A 24,139-nucleotide genomic window follows, 5' to 3' on the forward strand; every position below is an offset into this window, starting at 1 on the left:
TTCAACACATTGTTAATTGATCATTATATTAATAGATACTAAGTGTTACTTGTGATTGGAAGATTAACTAACTCACTGTTGTTACATTTATCATTTAGCATAGGTTTGGATTTTGACCATACCAAGAAAAGACCTGAACCTCAAAGGTGAAATTGCACCAGCGAAAATCTGATTTATGTGGTACTCCAGATCAAGTTTTTGGCCCCTTTCAAGATGGAATATAATGGAAATTCTGGATGATTTTTCTTTTTTCATTTTTCTTTTTTGTAAGGAAAAAAAAAAAGGAAATAATGTTACAAGATAATGCACAAGATGATCACAATACCTCCTTTTCAAGTTTCAACACAGCCATGAAGGCTTCTTGGGGCACATCAACTTTACCTATTGCCTTCATTCTTTTCTTCCCCTCAGCCTGTTAACAATTACACAAGAAAACAATTATGCATTAGCGCAAACTAATATATCTCTTTATCAATTTGCTGAATCAAAAGAACATGTGCTGAAAATATTCAGCAATTTCAAAGAATACATCTTTACAGTAAACAAGTCAAAGCACCCAAAATATATGCCTGTATAAGCATAAAACACATGGCTAAAAGTTTTCATACAAGAAATTACACATATATATGAAAGTACCCAAAACATATAAATAAAGCCCCTCAAACCAAACACAGGAAACTACAATTAATTGACAAACAATATAAAAGAGAATAAAAGAGAAATGAGAGAATCTAAAGCTGAACAACCGGCAAAGTTTTGTCCAGCTTATAATAAATAACAAATGGTAGATATGCATGATAAGTATCATCACATACAGAAACACAATATCCACAAATTGATAGCTCGACACTAATACCAATTAGCATTAACTCTCACAAGAAAAACTAACAAAAAACCAGTGTCTAATTACTAATTTAACCAAATAAAACATGGAACACAACTGAAGGTCAAATCTTGACACTCCAACCTCCATCATCTAAACATTGACTAGATCAGCTGTTTTATAACAGATTCACTTATAACTTTAGTTAAAAGGAAAATCTCAAATCCACAGTACTAAAGTTAAGTCAGGAAAGTTAAATATGGTCCACCGGCAGCTACATTTTAAGAGATTGCTGGTACTTCGACAAGAAAATGTCTAATTTGTAATTGAAAAACAATGAGTTGTGGATAACTACAACTCTATAAATCGGCAGGTAAGCCCAAGTACCTGTTTCTTAAGCAGTTTCTTTTTCCTTGTAATGTCCCCACCTACAAGAATAGAGGGAATCAGAAAAACAGTTGGTTACAAAACAATATACAGCTTCAACAAATTAGGAAAGAAACACAAAGGATAAAATATTATGAATAAAGAAAAAAATAACTATGGATTAAATATCCAATATAATCATTATGTATTCTATTTTATAGTTTAGGCAGATTTCACTCTTTTTGTAGTTTAGGCTGATTGTTTTTATTGGTTGATTGATTTCCTAGTTTGCTGTGAAATATACATAAATTCACCTATTCATTATTGAATGAAATAAAGAAAAGAATATTCAGTTTCTCAATTCATGTTTCTCAAGGGTGTAATATGTTAGAATATTGTCGAAACCTACAAAATATTGCCGGAAAATATTTTAGACCTTAAAAGCCACCAAAGTCCCTCTCAGTCATCCTAGAAGCCACCGAACGTCCACAAATGTCATCGGAAACCTAAAATCTCACTGGAATCTTGGCCAAAAAGATTAAAAGTTGTCAATCTATAGCCAAACACCATCAGAAGCTACTGATCCACTGTTAGGAGTCCCCAAAAGTTGTTGATTTACAATTTGTTGAAAGTTTTAACATGTTTGAAGTTTCCAAATCTGTTAGAAATCATTAGATATATCGTATTTGTAGCCAAAATTTGTCGATCTTATGCTTGCCAAATATGTTAGATATTCCAAAAGTTGACAAAAGTTTCAAATCTATTGAAAAAAAATTCCGAAAAATAGACTCAATGTATCTTCACCAATTTATCTTTACCAATTGTTCCGATTGCCAATTTGTTGTCAATGTCGCCGACTGAACATAGTCGTCTTTCTATTGACAAATTAAAACACATACTTTTCTCTGAATCGATATATTGAAAAATTCTCCAATCATCTCTTTTCATACTTTCCACCATGTACTATATTAATGTTTCAATGGTAAATAATATTGTTTGTCATGTAGTTGGCCATTGTACCATGGATCTTTTCACTTTTCTTTTCAATCCTCTCCCTTTGAACCACAATAATGATTATTCTTCAATTACAACACCTAATCCAAGGGGAGAAACCATCAAGGAAAGAAAATTTATAACAAGATAGACACAAAATTCAAAACAAGTTTTGGTTTACTCTAGAAGGTCAAAAGCTTTTCTTCCTTACCAATCATCAAATCCAAAGTCTGCTGTCGAGATGGAAACTTCATAAAAGAAATGATTAACAACAAAATGGCCTTGATATTTCAATTGCTATTGTAAAAAGAGTAAGATTTTGCATACAATATGCAATTGCAAACCATGTTACAAACTCAAAATTGTCTGATTTATATCGAGAATCTACTTCAAGTAGACATGTTCAAGCAATCGGGCTTTTTGGCACGGCCTGCAAGGGCATGACCCACTACTATAGGATGCAAGTTGTGATTTGATGGGTCAGCCCACAAAAGCACACAAACCAACCCTCTAAAGGCCTATGAATGTATTGCTCAAGGGGTTGTAGACCAACTTTAGTAGCCCGACCCCTAAGCACGGTAGCCGCACCAAAGTAGGCTCGACATTGCGCATTTCCATCTCTAACTTCAAAGATTAGTTAGTTTTTAAACTTCGAAAGACATTCAAAGTGTCTTATTGGTTCTAAAATAAAGCTTACTTAACGAAAATAAGTTTGTTGGCTGCAAGTAGGGGTTTATTGTCAAGTATAGGTTTGATGGAGCTATTGAAAGGTATAAGCCCAGACTAATTATTTAGGGATTTACTCAAATATATGAGAATGATTATGAGAAAACACTTTCTCCTAGTGCAATACTCAATTTGATGAGGAATTACATCAGATGGATATTAAAAATGTTTTTTTGAAAAGAAAGTTTGATAAAGAGTTAATTAGAAGATTTCACTAGGTTTTGAGAATGAAATACATAAAGGAAGGGTGTGCAAATTGAAGAAGTCATTGTATTGATTAAAACAATCTTCTAGGGTTTGGTTCAAAAGGTTTAGTTCAACTATCAAGGGTTTCAAGTGCCGTCAAGAGCAAATTGACTATACTCTTTTTACCAAGCATTACTATGATAGTAATGTATCTATCTTAACCATTTATGTGGAAGATATTATCATAATAGAAGATGATGCTCAAAAGATAGAGAATTTGAAGAAATACTTAAAGACAAAATTTGAAACCAAAGATTTAGGAAACCTTCGATACTTTCTTGATATAGAGGTGGCTTGAAACAAACAAAGAATTTATATTTCTCAGAGAAAGTATACTTTGGAGTTATTAACAAAGATTGGAAAATTAGGGTGTAAGAAGATTCTCTAGTAGATAAGGGACGATACCGACATTTAATTGGTAATTTATTTACTTATTAATCAGTAAAATGGATATTGTCTTTATAGTAAGTGTTGTGAGTCAAATTATTTATACATCTCAAAGACACCTTGATGTTGTCAAGCATAACCTCAGGTATCTAAAAGAGAGTCCAAGAAAAAGGCTCCTAGTTCAAAAGACTAATAAAAAAAGAATCGAAAACCATGTAGATGCTAACTGGACAAAGTTTGTTAAAGATAAAAGGTCCACTACTGGTTACAACACTAATGCTTGAGGAAATCTTGTCACTTAATGCAGTTGGTTATATCCCATAGTAGTGTTATAGTTGAGTTTAAAGCTTTAACACAAGGAGTTTGTGAGCAACTCGGGCTAAAACAACTAATGGTAGACTTAAGGATTTCTTAAACAATTTTTATGAAGTTTTATACTGACAATAAATCAACAATCAACATTGCACACTATCCAGTGCACCATGATAAAGATTGATAGACATGTTATTAAGGAAAAAAATGGAAGAAGGGATTATAAATTTTTTTTTTGGGTAGCCAGAGAACCCCATCTGAATTTGTTGAATAAATAAACCCGAAATACAGTGACTGGACTCACAATCACTGCATCAAATAAGTCAAGATTTTACAACTCGTAACAAAGATTTGAACTCAGGTATTCTCCCTTGAAGTTTTAAAATTCCACCAATCTTGCTAAACTCTGGGGTCATGGATTATAAACTTATTATATGCCTAGACCAAGATTAAAGATTTTGATATGTTTACCAAAGCTTTGCCTAAACCTAGGCATAAATTCTTTGCAAGTTGGGAAAGATAGATATATATATTCTCAAGCTTGAGGGGGAGTCCACGAAATCAAGGATAAATGTGTAAACATTAGGAATTAAAATCCTAATTTAGTCTACTCACCAAAAATATTCCAATTTAGTCAGTATATTTTTGTTTCCTAGTTTCGGTTGAATCAATTTTTTTTTCCTAGTTTAGGTTAATTACTTTCTTAGTTTGATGTTATAAAATATGTTTTAATTCACCAATTCACCATTGGATGACATATAGCAAGAATTATTCCATTTCCCAGTTCCCATTTCAACAATTAAAAGCTTTAGTGTTTTCGCCAGATCTAATTTCCTCAAATATTAATAAAAGGCTAGAATAACAAAATCAGTCTTTCCAAATTTGAACAAGCATTTTAATTCTAGAACTCTTATGTCTAATTTATATCACAATTGAGCTTCACTTAAAAGAGTAAAAAACAAAAATCAGAAGTCAAACAAACCATCAAGCAACACAAAAGTCATTATCATTAATATATTTATTATAGGACAAAGGACTTACTCCTACCTAAAGAATACTCTTTTCTCGAGTTTCCTTCCCCTAATTAACTTTAAAAAACTCAAACACCCATCTATCTGCTAATTTTTGTAGTTAAGGTTAAGAGCAAAAATGTCATTTAGTTAAAAATATTTAAAAAATAAAAAATTTATCATATTTTCCCCGCTTAATTTAAAAATCTAAAAATTTATCTGCACTAAAAATTTGAAAAGTGACTATTTCCCTTTAGGGTTTTCTTCTCTCCTCTGACCACCTCCATTCTAGCGTACAGTTGGCCCTTCACATCAATCTCTCCTCCCAACCATCTTTTCTCCAGCACCAGATTTTGCACATCAAATTCCATTTTCCATAGCAAACGCATCCTTTCTTGATTTTCTTTCCACATCGTCTTCCCCGACAATGTCTTCATCTTCTAGAGAAATCGCCGAAGACATCTTCATCTTCTAGAGAAATCGCCGGTGACATCTTCTAGAATTGGCTTGTGTTTGCTCTAGAAAATGGAGTTCAATTTGCAGAATCCAACGTCGGAGAAGAGATGGCCAGAAGGAGAGATGGCTGGGAAGGGCTATCCATCGACTGGAATGAAAGTAACCGAAGAAAAGAAGAAACCCTAAAAGGAAAATGGTCATTTTTTAAACCTTAGATGGGGTAAAATTGTTAGACTTTCAAATCTAGAGGGAAAATATGATAAATTTTTAATTTTTTTAATTTTTTGCTAGATGATAGTTTTACCCTTGTAGTAACCCTAAAAATTAACAGATGAGTAAATGTTTGGGTTTTTTAAAGCTAATGGGAGGAAACCTAAGAAAAGAGTATTTTTGGGTGGGAATAAGTCTTTTGGCCTTTATTATATACCTAGACTACATTTCAAACTTACTCTAAATTCAAAAGAGCACATTGAAAAGTCTAAATTTTTTATGCTATCATAGTAAATGTAAAACAACTTTTTAAATCACTCATAAGCTCTTTTAAACCATTTGTCTAAGACAATGTCATAGAAGTAGAAGTATTCTGATATTGGTAACAACTCTGACTTTCTGCTATTGTCCTCAAATGACAGCAAATAAATTTGAACTCATAAACACATATTCATACATTATGACATCATTAACACGTTTAAGTTCCTTAAGAGACTTACCATAACATTTGGCTAAAACATCCTTCCTAATTGCTGATAAAGATTCACTGGCGATCACTTTTGCACCTATGCATGCCTATAATAGTTATATAACGAGAACATTGAAATGAGTCAGTGTATCAAGCATTTTATTAGTGGTAGTATCTAGACAATTAAAATGGAACATCACTGATCAAGAGAGAGAGATTCACTTTTTTTTAATGGTCCACAAGGCACAGAACACCATATACACAAGTATATTAATTTAAACAGGTAAGATTACAGAATTAATCAAAAGCAACATTCTATACCTAAAGCATACAAACACAAATATTATACCCAGCAGACACCATACAAGCACTTTGACTAAAAATTTGTAGATTCAAGTATTCATACACTAATAGAAGATAAATAAATAGTGTAGTAAAGGGGCACAGATTAGGGAATGCAGCTTCCCACTTGGCTTAAGCTCTCTATCAAATATTCAACAATTACTTTATCGCAAGTCAGGTAAAGGATTAAAGAAGTTTATGAAATAATGCTAGATGCCCAAAGCCCAGATATGGTACCAATGTCTAGGAATATAAAAGAAATAAGAAATCACAACACACAACATAGTACCCTTTGACTGAAATATATGGTAACTCACAAATAGTGCAACATTACCCTCATACATAGTAAAATGTGACTTTAGATTACCGACAACTAAAAGAATATAGAGATCTTACTTGAATTGGTACTTTAAACATTTGTCGTGGTATAAGCTCTTTCAGCTTTTGAGTCAAAGCCCTACCAACAGTATATGCCTGAAAATGAAGCTTGTTTTGATTTCAAACAACTTTCATAACACAAAAGCTTTTAACAGCTGGAAAGGTTACTAGCTAAAATATTATGGCAACCTTAGCACATTAAACTCATTTAAGAAAGTCCAACTAAATATGATAATATCTGTGAAAAATAGGACAATACTAGGGTCCTCGAATTTGAAAAGAATATCTAGCTCTTTTGGTCTAATCAGGCTACTTTTTGGACATACCAACATTTCATGACATTAGCCGTTAAATATACAAGTATTGACCAGAATAGCTCACACTTACATAATTTAGCCTCTCATTTTAATCTTCAGAATTTTTTATCAATGAATAATAATTAAACCTAAACTCCTTAAAAGTTTTCACATGGTTTCATATCCTGTCATCTCTCACAGTAAATCGGATCAAATGCATGAGCAAGAACCCTTCATCTATCTCAAACAAATATCTTTAATCTGAGGTTTGTAGCACTCCTTTAGACAAATATTTGCTAACATCCAAAGCATGTATTTTATCATCTAAATGAATATCAAGACATGGTAGAACTTAACTAACCTTATCACTATGCACAATAGTTGCCAATGGATCCACATGATCACCATTGATTAGAATATCCAGCTTTATTAATGCGCTCTCCTTGTACCTGGCAATCAGATTAAGAATAAATCATACATCACTGCAGGAACAAAGTCTTCCTTGTAAAATTTAGTATACATAGTAAGATGCATGCCATTATCAGTTACATAAAAGTTTGAATGATTAATTTTGGAAAAAAACAAAGCAGCTACCATTGATGTTGAGAAAATGAGCACGTTCACAATTAAGACCAAGGCAATTCTTGTTTTCAAATAAACAAAATTCATTCATTTCCATTTCTCGAAGGGTAAACCAATGCAAAAATGGGATTCTGAAAGAAAACTAACTGCAACAAAGTTTTAATCACAAAAGTTCATTATGCAGTCAACAGGTGACAAGGGAAACATAAAGTTCATTATATATCCAGCAGTAAATGGGATCTTGAAGCTTTTTTGGTAAGATATAGCTCTGGCTAGGAAGGAAATTCACAAATCACAGTTTCTCAGTGGTAAAAATGCAGTGATTTACTCTGATAAAATATAAAAGCTTAACAGCTTTTTCACCTGGTCTTAAACATTTGTCAACCCATACTTCCTAGTCTGAATATTTCATAAATTTCCTCATTTGTAATTACCTACCATGACCACTCAAGCTAAATGCTTGGGATATTGGATCATCAAGACGTTAAACATGTTTTACTGAATGTGGAAAAATATGTCAAAGACTGATTTCACTATTTCAGGAAAGATTTTATTGGAAACCTTAATCAAGGATTTTGGTTATTACTTTGTTTCCTCTTTTGTAACTATCGACATGTGTATAAATTCAACACTATGGGTCGTGTTCATAATATAGAAAAGAGGCATACTTTATCTTTTCATCTCCTCAATCTTTCTCTCTATTTCAACATGGAACCAGAACTTTACAAAACTTTTTTTCCTTTTTCAATGTGCCTTCATTGCCACCAATTGATTCTCTCTACTATGGCCTTCATTGTCATTGATGTTGCCATTCTCGGTTGCTCTTTTGTGACCATCATTGTTGTAGCCATAGTCGTGGCCTTCATTGTTCTTTTTCATTGTTGTCCATTGTAGTTTGTCACCACCTTACATATTGTCAACATCTATCACCACCTGAGACGTCGTAGCCATTTGTCATCACCTAACACATCGTCACTACCTATCACCATTTGACATGTTGTCACTACCTATCACCATTTGACACGCCATTGTCATCGTAGGATCCTTGCATCACCTGATCACGGTTGTCTTCTAATGGGTCTGTGAGGATATGGATTGTGCATTCGTTAGAAAAATCAAGACGTGTTATTTCCTTTTGCAAAGAAGAAAACCTAACCAAATCTTCATTTCTGAGAAAAAGAAAACCTAACCAACGTGTCACATCTCAATGCCTACCATCAAGGCAATTGACGTGTCGTTTTTCCCTACTATTCATCAAGCCAAAACGATGTGTCATTTTTTCAAGAGAACTCACCCACTAAGCCAAACTAGAGATGTAGTTGAACCGAGTAGTGCTTACTCAAGCTCAGCTCAATGGCACAAAGGTAAAGCTAGAGCTCATCGATCTCAAGATAGGAATGGCTAACTTGAGTTTAACTCAAAAATTATATTTGAAGTCTATATCTTATATACTTGTCATTTCTAAAAAGAAGAAAACCTAACAATCATGTCACATCTCTTTGCCTACCATCAAGGCAACCAACATGCGTTTTTCCTTATTACTCATCAACCCAAAACGATGTGACATTTTTTTCAAGAGAAAACTCACCCACCAAGCCAAACTAGAGGTGTAGTTGAACCAACTGACTTGAGTTTGGCTTAAAAAATTATATTTAAACGCCATATCATATATACTTATCAATCCCCTCCCCCCTAAATATCTAAAATCAAGAATAAGATTTAAAAGTGCTAATGCAAAGTTCGAAAATTTTTAGAGTTTATTAACAATATACTTGAACTAAGCCATAAGCTTAGGAGCTCACCAAGCTGAACAATATTAATCTCAAGTTTGGCTCTCAAGCTATTTGAACTCAAGCTTGCCTTGAACAATAAGCCAAACCGATGTGTAGTTTTTTAGAAGCACGGTTATTGTGCTAATTGACTTGGTTTTTTAAGGCCAATTTGCCTCTAGTTTGAGAATGGACATATACAAAGGAAACACAACCAACGATTTTAAGGACCAAACCATTGGAGACCCTAAAAGTGGGAAAGAATTTTGTGAGTTGTAACAAACTTTGAGAATCAAGGCTTTTCGAAGGTATTTTGTTCATAAGATGAGTTCTTGTCAAAACTGTTTCCCACCAAATATTGTTGTTAGGTTTGTGTCCGTCATAGTTTTGCAATCTTAAGGGTGATATTAGAAGGGGTGTAGGTTGAACCTAGTCCAAGAAAATTGAATCTAGATCTCTAATACCGTGATCAAAGTTGAATGTTAAACAAATTTTATTATTCTTGAAGAATAATCATTGTTTATATACAACTGATAATAGAACAGAGAATGAAAACTAGAAACTAATTTGATTAACTTTCCCATTAGAAATAGGAAACATTAAAAAAAATATATTACATAATAGAATTGCAATTAAATCCGATACAAAATAGTAACAATCTATGGTTTTTTAAATAAAAAGAAAAATTATAATTCTCAACAATAGAGTTTCCAACAAAATAGATCAAGTTTTTGAACTACTATGGTTGAATATGAGTTTAGAAAACTTGAAGATAGAATGGAATGGTCTAATGAGACTTTACTTTGACAACAAATTTGCAATCAACATCACCCATAACCCACTACAACATGACCAAACAAAGAATATAGAAGTGGACAAACACTTCAATAAGGAAAATTTGAAGAGTAGGTTAGTTGATCGACACACCTTATGTGTCTACCACATGTCAACTCGCAAATGTCTTACCAAAGGGCTGAATAGCATAGTATTCCAAACAATTGTATCTAAGTTGGAAATGGAGAATATCTATTCACTGGCTCGAGGAAGAACATGGAAAAATAAGTCAAAGACTGATTTAACTATTTTAGGATAGATTTGAAGGAAATCCTGATCGAGGGATTTGGTTATTATTTTGTTTCTTTTTTTGTAAATATCAACATGTGTATAAATTCAGCCCTATGGATTATGTTCATATTATAGAAGAGAGGTTTTCTTTCTTTATTCATCTGTTCAATCTTTCTATCTTTGTTTCAACAACAAATACTGAATACATATATAAAATGCATAGTACTTCAATGACAGTTAAAAGCTATAATTAAATGATAAACATAAAATATTTTACCCAACAAAAGTATATTCCATGCTAGCATAGCCCTTACTTCTCGATTTCAACTGGTCAAAGAAATCACCCACCATCTGCCAAAAATAAAATAAAATAAGCAGAAAGAACAAATGTGACAAGACATAAATAAGTGAAGCTCAATAATAAGAGAACAGTTAGCTTCAAGTGGGTAGATCAAGGCAATGGAAAAACAAATGGCAAGAGATAAGAGAACAGTTAGCTTCAAGTGGGCAGATCAAGGCAATGGAAAAACAAATGGCAAGAGGTGACCTCTGCAAGGGGCAATTCATAGGTGATAGATGCTCTATTCTCTGTAATAAATTTTATTTCTTTAAAATCTCCTCTTCTGTCTTGAGCCAGCTCCATGAGTGAACCAATATAGTCTTTTGGTGTTAGCATCTCAATCTGCATCATGTTACAAAATAAAAAATTTCTATAACTTCAAAAGCTTCACCATAATGCCGTATCTAGGATAATTTAACAACATATGAACCACCCATGTCCAAGATACAACCTTGACAATTGGCTCTTCAATTGACCTCCTTTGTCCAGGTTCAGGAAGCAAAGACGGATTTGAGCACTCAACCTTCAAGAATATTAACATGCATGGCAATGAAGACATAAAATTAATAAGATATACATATATAGAAAGAAATATATACATAGAAAAATCAGGCTTAAATGGATCTTTCAATTCACATATAAACCAGAATGACATTAGAAATATGTATGGTCAAATTGATAGCTAAGGGTTTCACTCAAGTGTATAATATAGAGTACAAGAATAACTTTGCTCCAACCGCAAGACACCTCAAACATTCATTAGAATAAGCATGTTCGGATGAAAATAACTGGACAGGGAGGACAGCCAACAAGTTCCGACCCCCTAAGAAAAAGTTAACTAGAATATTGTAAAGTGCCAGTGCTAGTGCTGTAAAAGAAGAGCAATGTTTACTCATGAAATCAAATTTCTAGCAATAAAATATCAGTGTTTTCTCAGAATTATCATATATTCTTCTGGTTTGACCTTCTTCTAATTTCTTTTAAGAAATCCTGGCTCCAATGGGGTTCAGAGTAACTTTAGTCATTCATCTATTAAATTAAATAGGCTATTCTGGTTTTTTTTTTTTTCCACATCAGATATTATGCCATTAAATATAATTTAGAAGAGATTGAGAAATTAAAAAAACTATCTTATCTAAAGTTTGAAAAAAGATGATGCTGAAAAACTAAAGTACTTTTGGATATTGATATTGACAAGTAATCACCTTACCCATATGCTTGAACTATTAGGCAAGGGCTCAACATTAATATTAAACACCTCTAACAGGCCTTCTCACAAGTGATACAGAGCCCTCAAATTAAAACAGAGGACCAACCGAAAAACACTCAAATTCAAATAAAGTATGAACCCAAAGACAATCAAATTCAAAGAGAGGACCAGCCCAAAGACCACCAAATTCGAAGAGAGGACCAAACCAGAGGCAAAAACAAAGAACAAAAGCAAAAGCAAATACTAGGCATATGACATGCAGGAGGTTTGAACTCATAATTCTTTGCTCTGATAGAATATAGAACCACTTTACAATACTTAATCTATCAAGGACCTAATTTTAATATTTGGGTCCTCTAACAGTTATACCACATTCAAGAAGAGAATCTTTGTCTAGAAAAACTACACTCTCGATCTTCTCAATGAAATTAAAATGACTGTGTTACATGAAAATTATCCAAGTATTAGTTGGAAAAAAGATGCATGATATTGTAGTAAATTGTGGTATGTACCAAGGAAAATTTTATTTATTACTGTGAAATTTTAATTGTTTCTAAAGTTTCCTAACTGTTAGTGAATCAACATTCATAGAATAGACAAGTAAAATTTGGCACAAAGAGTAAAATGATCTGTCCTATCATCAATTGAAATAATCTTTTACTCCTGAGTACATACTGTTTCTTGTTAGAGAATATGTTACCCAAGTTAAAGGGAAAAAAAAAACAATGATACTTTCATGCATTGAGAAAATTAGCCCTTAATGCTTGCAAAATGTATCAGCCTTCATATAATTTTATTCATCCAGATAGAGTAAATGAATCATTAAAAAGGATTTGGATCTACTTAATCATAAGTTTCAAGTTTCTCCCCAGATCCTCAAGTTGCAGTGCATAAATGCAAATAACATAAACATCAAGATCTGTGTGACATTTAGAAATGCCAGAAAGTAAACCAAATAAGTGAGTTTGGGATCAAGAGGAAATTACAGTTTCACCATTTACACAGTTCACTCTGTATACAACACTTGGTGCAGTAGTTATAAGGCTCAGATTGTATTCCCTCTCAAGCCTTTCCTGGAACATAAAATTTCTCAGGGTCAGTACTTACAGTCCAAATTCTCCAGCATTTAAAATCATGGAAAGCAGAAAACAAAAACCTAAATAAATGCCAAGGAAAGTTGAAAAGAGGACAAACTTGAACAATTTCCATATGAAGAAGCCCCAGGAACCCACATCTGAAGCCAAAACCCATGGCACTTGAGGTCTCAGGCTCAAACTGCAAGGTTAACACACAACAAAATGAAGTTATTCATCCAATTAACAAATGATCAAAAATCAGCTAATACTGATCAATATCTTGCATTCTTACAGCAACCAGATATGAATGACAAAGTTCTCGAGTTCAACTCAAATCACTATGAAAAGTGACAAATAATATCTAAAACTAACAAGGCTTAATGTTTGACAACTGCCTTTATGTGCATCTCAAAACATATGATCTGTTAAGACAAAAGATTAAAGCAAGAGTCATAGCAATCAATTCAAGCATCAAGGAAAACCCCCTAAATAAGTGCTTTTAAAAGGGTTTCCGCACCAATAGAAAATTCATTTCTCCTGGCTATGGAAAACCAAAATACAAGGCAAACTCTTTTCACAGTCTCAACTAAGAAACAGCATTTACAGCCAGATTTAGTGCCTCATAAACAACACTATGCGAGTGATTCACATGGTTAGCTTTGCAGTAAAAGTTAAATAACTTAAAACTCCCTTTCTTTCCATGAATCATGGTAGTGGCAAAAGAACTGATTAAATAGAAATACACAGATTAATAACTTCTGCATATTCCTTAATTCAAGAAAGCTCATTCCTATCTCTTTCCCTCCCCTTTTTTATGGGAATTAACCGATGTTTCTCTTTCTGTCTCTCTTTAATCAGTTAATCTGTCCCTTAAATCATTCCAAAATCATAGTATTTGAGCTAAAATTAAATGTTTTTCAGCACATCGCTGCCTTATTGGCTGGAATAAGTATAATCCCAAGTCCCCGTTTATGACTGACCAACCAATTACAACAAGAAACAAATTTTATGAATGAAATAAATACAAAACACTGCCAAGTTTGTCTTCCTTTAGTAGAATGTTTACTCACTTTTGTATAGCTCTTATCGTTAAAACATATTTTAACAGTTTCTTACCACAAAAAAAAAAAAAAACGAATTATATACGAAGTAGTGAACCAGCATCTCAAATATAACAATAAACCATAGAGAAATTTATGAACACAGTATTCAAGCAAGGACAGCATTCCAGTCTCTGAATAAAGTGAAAAGATTTAGAAACTTAAACCCACAAAGAATATGAAAAACTGTAGAAACTGAAATTCAGAGTATATTTTTATTCATATTTTTACTATTACAGAGATACGTTTATATATACACATTAGGTATTCTAGAGTAGGAAACTGAATATTTGATTCCTATAATTGAGATCCTAAAATCTGCGTCTACCATAATTAATTCCTATAATTAAGCTCTATATCTACTAATGCACATATTCACAGATTCTGTAACAAAAACAAACAGTCTCACCAAAGCATTAACCTACCAATTAACCAATTAGTCCCAGAAGAAGATTTAAATTCAAGATATTGTGGTAGTATATCAACTTTAAAGTTGAAGTTGTTAGTTTTTCACCATCCAAGATTCATAAACCGCTTTGCAATATATAAAAGTTGTTAAATGTAGACATTAAATGGACATACTCGAAAATAAGTGTCCTATATGCATATGTGCAATTTAGTACCTTCAGTGCAGCATCATTAAGTTGGAGTTTTTCCAATGCATCACGCAAATCTGGAAACCTGCCAACAACAGACAAGGATAAGTGATGCTAGAGACATTGGCATTAACAATATTACACGCTCTAGGCCCAGAAAGCTAAAAAGAAAAAGCAAGAGAATTATACTGGTCTGCGTCAACTGGAAATAGGCCACAAAATACCATTGGAGTGGCTTCTTCATATCCAGGAAGTGAGTTATCTGCCCTTCTACCAAAGTGAGTAATTGTGTCACCCACCCTAGCATCTGCTACAGATCTTATAGAAGCCGAAAGATAGCCAACCTACAACAAAGACCCAGTTACATGAGAAAAACCAAAAGCTCAATAGTTTTAACATTGATATTATATAGGTTGAACTTTGTAGATCATGCTTCACATTAATTAATATGATGCATGGGCATTTTAGTTAACTTCTCTGATCTTCGATATATATGCAAGGATGCTACCATAAGTTTGTGGTATGCACTCCACTTTTCTTCATCTCTATTCACTTCCCAGCCTAAACCTTATGAATGTAATTATCCAAAAACAAAGAAACCTCTGATATAAATAGACTATCCATCGCAGCAAGAAACTTACACTTGTTCCTTGTCAGAAAAGATATTCCATCTGGCTAATTGGATAGGATTTCATTGAATTTCAACATCACTCACCAGCAAGTTTCCATAAGACACCACTTACATGTATGGCACTTGCACTTGGACCATACTATGTTAAATCAACTGTAAATCCCCCACTTCCCATCACACATTCAAGACAAATTCCAGAACATCTATTGGTCATATCAATTGGGTATTAAAGTGAGTAAGTGCGTGAGTGTGTTTGTGTGTGTGTTTGTGTGTGTGTGTGTGAGTGTACATATATCATATGCAAGACGGGTCTGCGGGAGACTGACCCCTGTATTTTTTTCGGCATAGGAAATTTAACCAATAAGGCTAACCACAATGTGAAAAAATCATATCAACTACAATCCTCATTATAATAAGAGTATTTTCAACTATGGATACATAATTGAATGGAAGATTAATCCTTGACTGAATAAATATAAAAAAGAAACTTTTAGTCTTAGAAATAATAATGTTATTAGGCAAAGATTTCTATGCATGCAACAAAAAATGTGTTTTTATATCAACAATCCTTATTTAAAACCTTATGTTTTCTTGAGTTTAATTTTTTTTTTACATTAAAAATGTTACATTGCCTACCTAGCGTAAACGTTTAGGTCTCCCAATGCATTTGAGATTATATACGTGTGAGTTTATTTTCTTAATTCATTTCCCAAAAAGGAAAAAACAAGAATGAAAAAAAAGCTTTGCTTTCTACTAAAACTTTATCATAGCATGCCTACATCTCTCTCTTCACAGTATGTGTATGCATGTGCACTGTGTTTGGTGTTGGGTGTTCTATCTGTTTGTGAGAAAGAGAAAAAGAGAAGAAAGACAGAGAGAGAGAGCAAGAGACAATAAATAAACTTAAAAAAAGTTGTAACTACACATCTAGACAAGCAAATAAAAAATAAAAAATTTACCTCACCAGCTTGAAGTTCCTCCACTTGCATTTGATTAGGAGATAAAACACCAATTTCATCAACGTAATAATCCTGAAATTTTACTTAAACTATTACAACATTGACACAAAGGATCAAAGAGCTTCCAAATAAATAGACACAACACCATAAATTGATCTTCAGTGCAATTATTCATCATCCTTCAAAAGAAATAAAAATAACCATAAAAAGACCTTAAATATAGTCAATTATCATACTCAATTAATATCTTTTCTTCATTTATTTGCATACTTATTTTACCAACTGAGAAACAAGCAGCAAGCCTAAACCAATGTATGCAAATTCATTTTTGGGATAACCTCATGGACCCCTAGAGGTTTAACAAAACATTACAGGACCTCACATACCTAGAAACCATTTGAAAAGCCCTGACTGTTAGCTTGCATTTCAAGTCACTATTTAGCCAAGTCAGCATGCTGAAATGACTATGAAATTACTGTTTTAAACTTAATGAAGGCCCAAAGTACTGAACTGATTTGTCTGCACTAAATAGGACTCAGCAAATGGCCTCTGAACCAACAGGCCAAATGGCAATTAAATGTTAAGTGCTACATCACAGATAAATCAATTATCTCACACCATCGAATTTTATATAATTTCAAGAATATACCAGTTATGATTTCAATAATTCATCAAATGCATGTAGGATCTTTTTCCAGCCTATATATATCAAATGGTCATAAAAAAAATCAAATAATAAGACATCATTACCTTATATAGTCTCATACATCATCTAAGGAACATGTAAACCATAGATCAAAAATAACTTATCTAAAATTCCTGGTATAAATATCTAATATGTCAGTTCTATATTATAGCACATCATTAAAGATAAATGATGGGCTAAAATAGACATTTCAATATGATGACTAGGATAAATAGTGACTTTAATGAAAAGGAAAGGTAGCAACAGAGGCTTTTGTGATGATTTCTAACACGCTTGGGGAACTACGGTTCCACAAAGCCTCAGGGTTTCCAATAAAATAAATTCTATATATTTAATATAAGGTGATCTCATCTAATCTTCAAACTAGAAGGAAAAAGATACAAGGCAAAGAGCACTCCACCTTCTGACTCGCCATAAAATAAACACGGTCACCTTTCTTAATGGTTCCATCAATGACTCGAAAGTATACAATCACTCCACGATATGGATCATAGTAGCTGCAGAAGTATACAAAACAGTAATATGTAAATAATGGCAATGAGTGGTTCATTATTTACCAATAGGTGCCAATGAAACAACCAACATGCTTGTATAGATTTTCTTCCCCTAAAGGGCTGTTTTTTGAAAGAAAAGAAGAAACTTCTTTTTTTCTTGTGTTGTGTATGTGCAAGTGTGAACCTATTCAACTTCTGTGCTTCTTCTACAGTAACTGATATTCTGCTTCTGTCAAAGAAAACAATAGATAGGATAAGATATCAATAAACTTTATACAAAAGTGTAGAAGCAGCTATCTATAGAAAGTAGCATAAAGAAAGGTAGATTCAGATGGTTTTGTCATGTAGAATATACGCAAACCAATCAAATGTTTTGTGCCTTGATTAACGATGGTCCTTTCAGTTACGTTTTGTGGCTGGTATCTCATCCTTCTATTGGGATTTCACTTTCGCTACTTATTTTCATTCTGCAGCTTGGTCACCAGAATTTAGCTGAGGCTTGCTTGAGTTCTTGCATTGCTCCATATTGGACCCATTTATGATATTTCAATCTTTTCTATTAGTGGTAAACAACATCTCTACAAGATCTGTAGCTCTTACCCTTGTCATAGACTATACATTTGGGGTTAATGCTCATTATGAGAACCCTAACTTGGTGCCATATTCTTTTCACTTTTTCCTTTAAAATTAATTTTGCTCAGTTCAGGTTCACCCCACCAAAATAAGAAAAAGGGAAAAAAGAAAACATGTTAACAGGGGAAGTTTACAAAGATCTTTACAAAGAATCTGAAAAAACAGTTAAGTGAATGACAACTCAGAGAAATACAATTCATATAACCAACCAACTAGTTCAGAGCTGAAGTTAATTTCAATTCAGCAAAGTTCAAATGTGATGATGAGGACCAAGTCAGATACATACCTATCAAATATTAAAGCCCTTAACGGACATTCAGCTGTGTCCAAGGGTGGAGGAATCCTATTAACAATTGCAGTCAGAATTTCATTTATGCCAATTCCCTCCTGCAAATGAACTTTAGGCCACATAAATATAAAATATGTAAAATTACTAAAGCTCTTTACTACCTACTTTCATTTGTAACAGAAACCAGCCATATATCATCATTAGAACCAATGCCATAAACTAACCTTTGCAGAGCAGAGAACAGCATCACTACAATCTAGCCCAACAACCTACACAGAACAAGCATGATTTTCGTATTAAATCCAAGCCCAAACAGAACAAAATGGTTTGAAGATGAAAAAAGAATGGTCTCCTCCAAATCATATCACTTGTGTTCACTTTTCTAAGAGTGACAATCCAATCTAACAACTTCACCTTGATTGTGACTTTATATTCCAAATAACTCTTGGGGTCTCAAGAAAGAGGTATCAAAGACTATCAATGATATTATTGAATGATTTTGCAGCAAAATTTCCTAACCTGTTCAGAAGTCATGCCCTACAATCTTCCTTCAGTTCATTAACAGACCTCTCACATGTAAAGGAGTTAAGCACACTTATGTTTATCAGTACATTAAATTACACTTCCAGTATAGCTTCTTAAAATTATGCTAACTCTAAGTGTAATTTTTTCTTATTTACAGATAAATAAATAAAATCTGACTTCTAAAGGAATAAATAATATATATACGACTGCTAGAAAAATTAACATGATTTGACCGCGGAATAAAAATTAGACAAATTGGTACCATCCTTTTTACAGTATCAGAAAATTGTTAATCACAAAAGTTAAGCATAAAAGAAGGGACCTATCAATAATTGCTCTTAAACTCTAACATGACCCTCACATAGATGGTTCAAAATACAAGCTTGTCACATGGATCAAAATATAGATCCACCACAACTCTGTTGTAATTTTATTTTAGAGGAAATGAAAAGATTATCATTGCCTCAAAAGATTAATTACAAAAACGTATCATCCACAAAAAAGGATCAATACAATATAACATTGATTCACCAAGAAAAAAAAAAGCTATGAACAACTAAGAGTTCTATGCCAATAGCATAAAATCAACCCAAAGCCCCTGCCTGATTTTAGTGAAAACAGCAAAAAGAAGTGGAAGCTTCTTAAGGATTCAAGCATAAGATCTCTCAGTGCAACAGGCTCTGATATTTTGCTGAATAGTTAAAAATCCTGAAAGCTTAAACTCATAAAACAGCCTGAGAATAGTGTTTAACTTACAAAAAACGAAATATAACAGCTTACTAACGTCAAAGCTAAAATTTTATGTTGAGGTAGAAAATATATAAAATCTCTAGCAATACCAGCAACTTGTAAGAAACAGTGTAGACTAATTTAAACTACACACTCATTAAGCAAATGGAATCCTGCTTTATGTGCACCAACCTCTTCAATCTCTTGAATAACTCGATCAGGTTCAGCGCCAGGAAGATCTATCTTGTTCAAAACCTGAAATAGATAATGTTGTTCTATCATAATTGACTTTTGAAAAGGGAGCACGACATTACCAATCCCTACATAGTCACAAGTACAAATTGAACAAACTAAGAAAAGTGCAAAAACATTCGTCCGGAAAACAGTTTGCATTAAATTAATTAATAAGAACATATACATTGTTCTCAGAAGACTTGGCACATTACTTGAAAGCAGCTATACCATAATTTCAGTGAGAACTACTGACACAGTCAAAAGGCAACCTTTTTTCAATGATGATTTTTATTTTCAATCCTAACACCACCACCCCAAAAAAAATATAAATAACCAATAAAGAATGTATTTTCCAATTTCTTTTCCATATTGCCAGAATTTTCATGAGTTTCATAAATGGTTTCCCAAGCAAAAAGTTTGATTTAGAAGTCATTCGGTGTTATTATTACAGTGCTTGAGGAGCTCAAAAGACTTTTATTCTTGAATAAAAAATGCCAGACTTGCAGATAATGTAAAAAGAAGAATGACAAAAAAAAAAACAACACTTACAGGAATAATTTCAAGATTGTTTTCCAAAGCCAAATAAACATTAGCCAGGGTCTGTGCTTCCACTCCCTACAATACAATATACAATTTTAAAAAACTTAATATTGCCATTGAAGAACACAGTAGTAACAGGAACACTTGTGGTAGTAGTATGGAAGCATATATGCATTTGGAAACAAGTATGCTTTTCTCAAAATTATTGTTTCATAATACAATTATTATGATGACAAGCACACCATCAACAATTTCATTTACTAATAAAAATATTATCAATTGAACGCATATGTCAAATACAAAGTAGATATAGAGACCACCTGTGAAGCATCTACAACAAGTAGAGCCCCCTCACACGCAGCAAGTGAACGAGAAACCTACATATGAAATAACAAAAACTAGTTGAGGTACAATTAGAGGAAATTACAAGTATTCTCTTACTGGTAAAAATAAAATAAAAAAGATAAAAAGTAAGACGAAGAAGAAGAAGAAGAAGACAACCAAAGAAAGCATAACTAATCTAGCTTGTCCACAAGAAAAGATGCACGAGGCAAAAAAAATCTTTAAAGGCAATAGATGAACCAGTTTCCTCAAGTCGGAAACAAACTGATTTATTCTCTACAAGCATTTTAGTTTCTCCGGCCCTCATGATAAAGCTCAGAGATGTAAAGATTCCCATGACTTTACAATACAGTCAATAAGAAAATGCCCCTCACCTTACAAAAGCAGCTCCATGCCATTTCTAATTTGATATCTCTACTAGTGTTTCTAGTAGGGATTAAAACCCAGAAAAATAATTAAGGGATTACTAAAATGCTTATGGAGCAAAATAGAGGAAATAAGTGTTTTGTGTTTGATAGAATGAGGGCAGAACATACTTCCTTTTCATGCATAGAGCAAAAGAAGTGATGTCAAAATCCTTATAATTTGTGGACAAGGACACAAACATCCTGTTACAGCACATGCATTAATTAACAACTGAAAACTCAAAAAAATTCAATGCAAAAAATTTTGTGCATTATAACATCAAATTTGTAAATAAAAAGCTATTTTTCTTTTCTCATAGAAGAATTAAAGAAAGTAAAAAATTACTAATCATCTGAATACGTGAAAGCTTCATAAAAAATTTCACATAGCACCCCCAACCATTACAAATATTTAAGACAAACACAGGTGCAGTCTTTTTGCAACTATACATAAATTGTGAAGGAAAGATGGAATGAAGCTGATAATCTCAATTGTCCTACACACCAAATTTAAAATATAAATGACTAATACATTAAGACAACTATTTTACTCTCGATTCAAGAAAGACAGAATTGAGCCAACTCTTTACAGTCGAATGTCAATTTTGTGTAGGCAGATTTCAAAGTCTAAACATGCATATGACTATTGTGAGTCTAACCACATATATCTAAGCATCAAAGATTATAGGAGATTCGGCAGAAACAACAAACTATACCAAAATGCTAGGTTATCAAAGAAATCTTGCAAACCAAACATACTTTATAACTCCCCACAGAGTGCTCCTTTGTTTTTTTGCTCCCCAAGCAAGGCCATAATATGTCTAATTAAGATTCTTCAATCCAACCGAACACCTTAGTTTCAAGCTAAACTAAAGAAAGGTAACAACTTGGAACATTATTGGCTACAACACAAGCCAAAAATTTTCAAACTTAAACATTTGAAGCCAAATAACCTATTCTATACAAAACATATGCCAACCAACAAGCAGTTTTCATGTTAAACTGACCCAGAAATTTGCTCAAGCAAAGGAAAGCTTTGAAAATTTACAAGTTGGACAACATTAATTCAATTATGTATTCAGTTTAATCATAGCAATTGTCCATAATGGTCGAAATAGAACAACCAAACCCAAAGAAGCCCATAAATCATCAAACTCTTGCGGCCATTTAAATGCAGCATTCATGTACCTCATAAGAAAAGTCCACATGGCCCGGAGTATCAATTAGATTCAGGCAATATGGTTCATTTTCATATAAATAACGCATTCGAGCTGCCTGCCACAAAAATCATAGAAATTAAATTGAGCTATCAAACACTCGAAGAAAAAATTAAATTCAAAACAAATAGAGACTTAAATTTAAAAACATAAAATGAAATGCCCACAAGCACACTATTGAATTCTTATAAAAATACAAATTTTAAATTTCTTATGTTCATTTTCCAAAAGTATGAAGAACTCATTCTCTATTCATTAAAACAAAACAAAAAATCAAACATAAAATACCTGTAGTTTGATAGTGATGCCTCTCTCTCTTTCCAAATCCATGTTATCTAAAAACTGGTCCTTCATTTCTCGTTTCTGAACCGTGCCAGTCATCTGAAGCAATTTGTCAGCTAAAGTGGATTTCCCGTGATCTATATGAGCAATAATGGAGAAATTCCTTATATTTGAAGCAGGAACCTGAACTCAATTGTGTTAGTCCTAAGACTTCTCCTGTAACCAAGAAGCCTAACATAAAAACACAGGGAAAAAAAACCTACCTTTAAGAGGCGGTCTTGTCCAACTTTGGTGGCCAATTCCAAGTCGGCCGGGGTCTGAGAAAAGACTTGGAAGCGGGGACGAATTATGGCGGCATTTTTAGAGAGAAAGAGAGAAGAATTAAAGAGAGGAGGAGATTTGGATGGAAAAAAAGAGAAGTGAGAGTTTGTAGAGGTAGTAATTGCGAAGTTTTGTTTAATGGATAAGAGAAGTGTTAGAGAAGAAGAAGAGACGTGGGCAACCACCATTCTGATAGAAGTAAGCGTTGTTTCTCTCCGCCTTTTTTATTTTGTTAGCCACAAGCACCTTATTCAAATGTTTAGGGGCATTATCGGTACCTATTATTCATATTTTAATTATAAAAAATAATAAATAAGGAAAAAAAAAAGGAAAGCCCAACAGACTCTGAAATATTTCTTATGTTTTATATGTTAGTGGTGCGATCATGAGATCATAGAGTCTGTCCAATATCATATGGTTCATAGTTTTGGGCCAATTATTCAATCAATGGCGATGAAATGGGATGAGTGGATTCAGAAATTTTGTTAAAAAATATGAATTAAAATTGACTAGTTTTTAAGATTTAAGAGCCAAAATTGAAATCTATATAAATAGGTTTCTATTTGAAAGAAATCCCATCAATTTTGGTTTTGGTTATGAACATCAAGTATTGTTCATATACATTCAAACATATATATAAAAAAGGCCAAAGGACTTATTCCCACCTAAAGAATCATTTTTTCTCAAGTTTTATTTTTTGATTTTGAAAATCTTATTTACTCACCTATAGGCGGTTAAAGTTAATGAAACTCTAACCCTTTAAAAATTTATCTCATTTTCCCTCCTGAACCCTAAAAACTAACTATTTAACCGTTAGGACAATTTTTAAAAAAATAACATTTACCTCTCTAGAGTTTAATTTTCAAACTTCAGCACCATCACCGATGGCATTTCCCTCCCGACAGTTCCTCTCCCTCTAGTGATCTCTCTTCTCTCACTTGGACCTCCGTTTGATGTCGATTGAAGCTTGGAAGATGAAGATGAGATCTTCATCGTTCCGACTTCAATCAACGTCAATCAGAGATCCAAATGAGAGGAGAAAGATCACAGGAAGGAGAGAAAAACATCGGGAAGAAGAGGG

General features: G+C 33.0%; 1 protein-coding gene across 3 annotated transcripts; it reads right to left on the bottom strand.

The window, feature by feature from the left end:
- On the bottom strand, positions 1 to 23,289 carry LOC123221645 (translation factor GUF1 homolog, chloroplastic). 3 transcript variants are annotated; one of them, XM_044644527.1, is made up of 23 exons: positions 23,001 to 23,289; positions 22,744 to 22,920; positions 22,427 to 22,513; positions 20,813 to 20,869; positions 20,502 to 20,567; positions 19,911 to 19,973; positions 18,689 to 18,733; positions 18,462 to 18,562; positions 17,727 to 17,771; positions 17,449 to 17,545; positions 16,343 to 16,414; positions 14,942 to 15,096; positions 14,780 to 14,837; positions 13,175 to 13,255; positions 12,967 to 13,053; positions 11,222 to 11,293; positions 10,978 to 11,112; positions 10,708 to 10,781; positions 7,376 to 7,463; positions 6,737 to 6,814; positions 6,030 to 6,105; positions 1,216 to 1,251; positions 1 to 417 (listed from the first exon to the last, which is right to left on the bottom strand). In XM_044644527.1, exons 1-23 carry the CDS (start codon positions 23,244 to 23,246, stop codon positions 317 to 319), a joined length of 2,097 nt encoding a protein of 698 aa, XP_044500462.1. In that variant the 5' UTR covers positions 23,247 to 23,289; the 3' UTR covers positions 1 to 316. The 3 variants fall into 3 exon arrangements, with proteins under 3 accessions (XP_044500462.1, XP_044500454.1, XP_044500471.1); XM_044644519.1 differs by having other exon boundaries at positions 1 to 412; positions 1,211 to 1,251; XM_044644536.1 differs by lacking the exon at positions 17,727 to 17,771 and having other exon boundaries at positions 1 to 412; positions 1,211 to 1,251; positions 23,001 to 23,288.
- Positions 23,290 to 24,139: the final 850 nt, after the last annotated feature.

This window comes from Mangifera indica, chromosome 1 (genome assembly GCF_011075055.1).
Source record: "Mangifera indica cultivar Alphonso chromosome 1, CATAS_Mindica_2.1, whole genome shotgun sequence".
NCBI classification, from domain to species: Eukaryota; Viridiplantae; Streptophyta; class Magnoliopsida; order Sapindales; family Anacardiaceae; genus Mangifera; species Mangifera indica.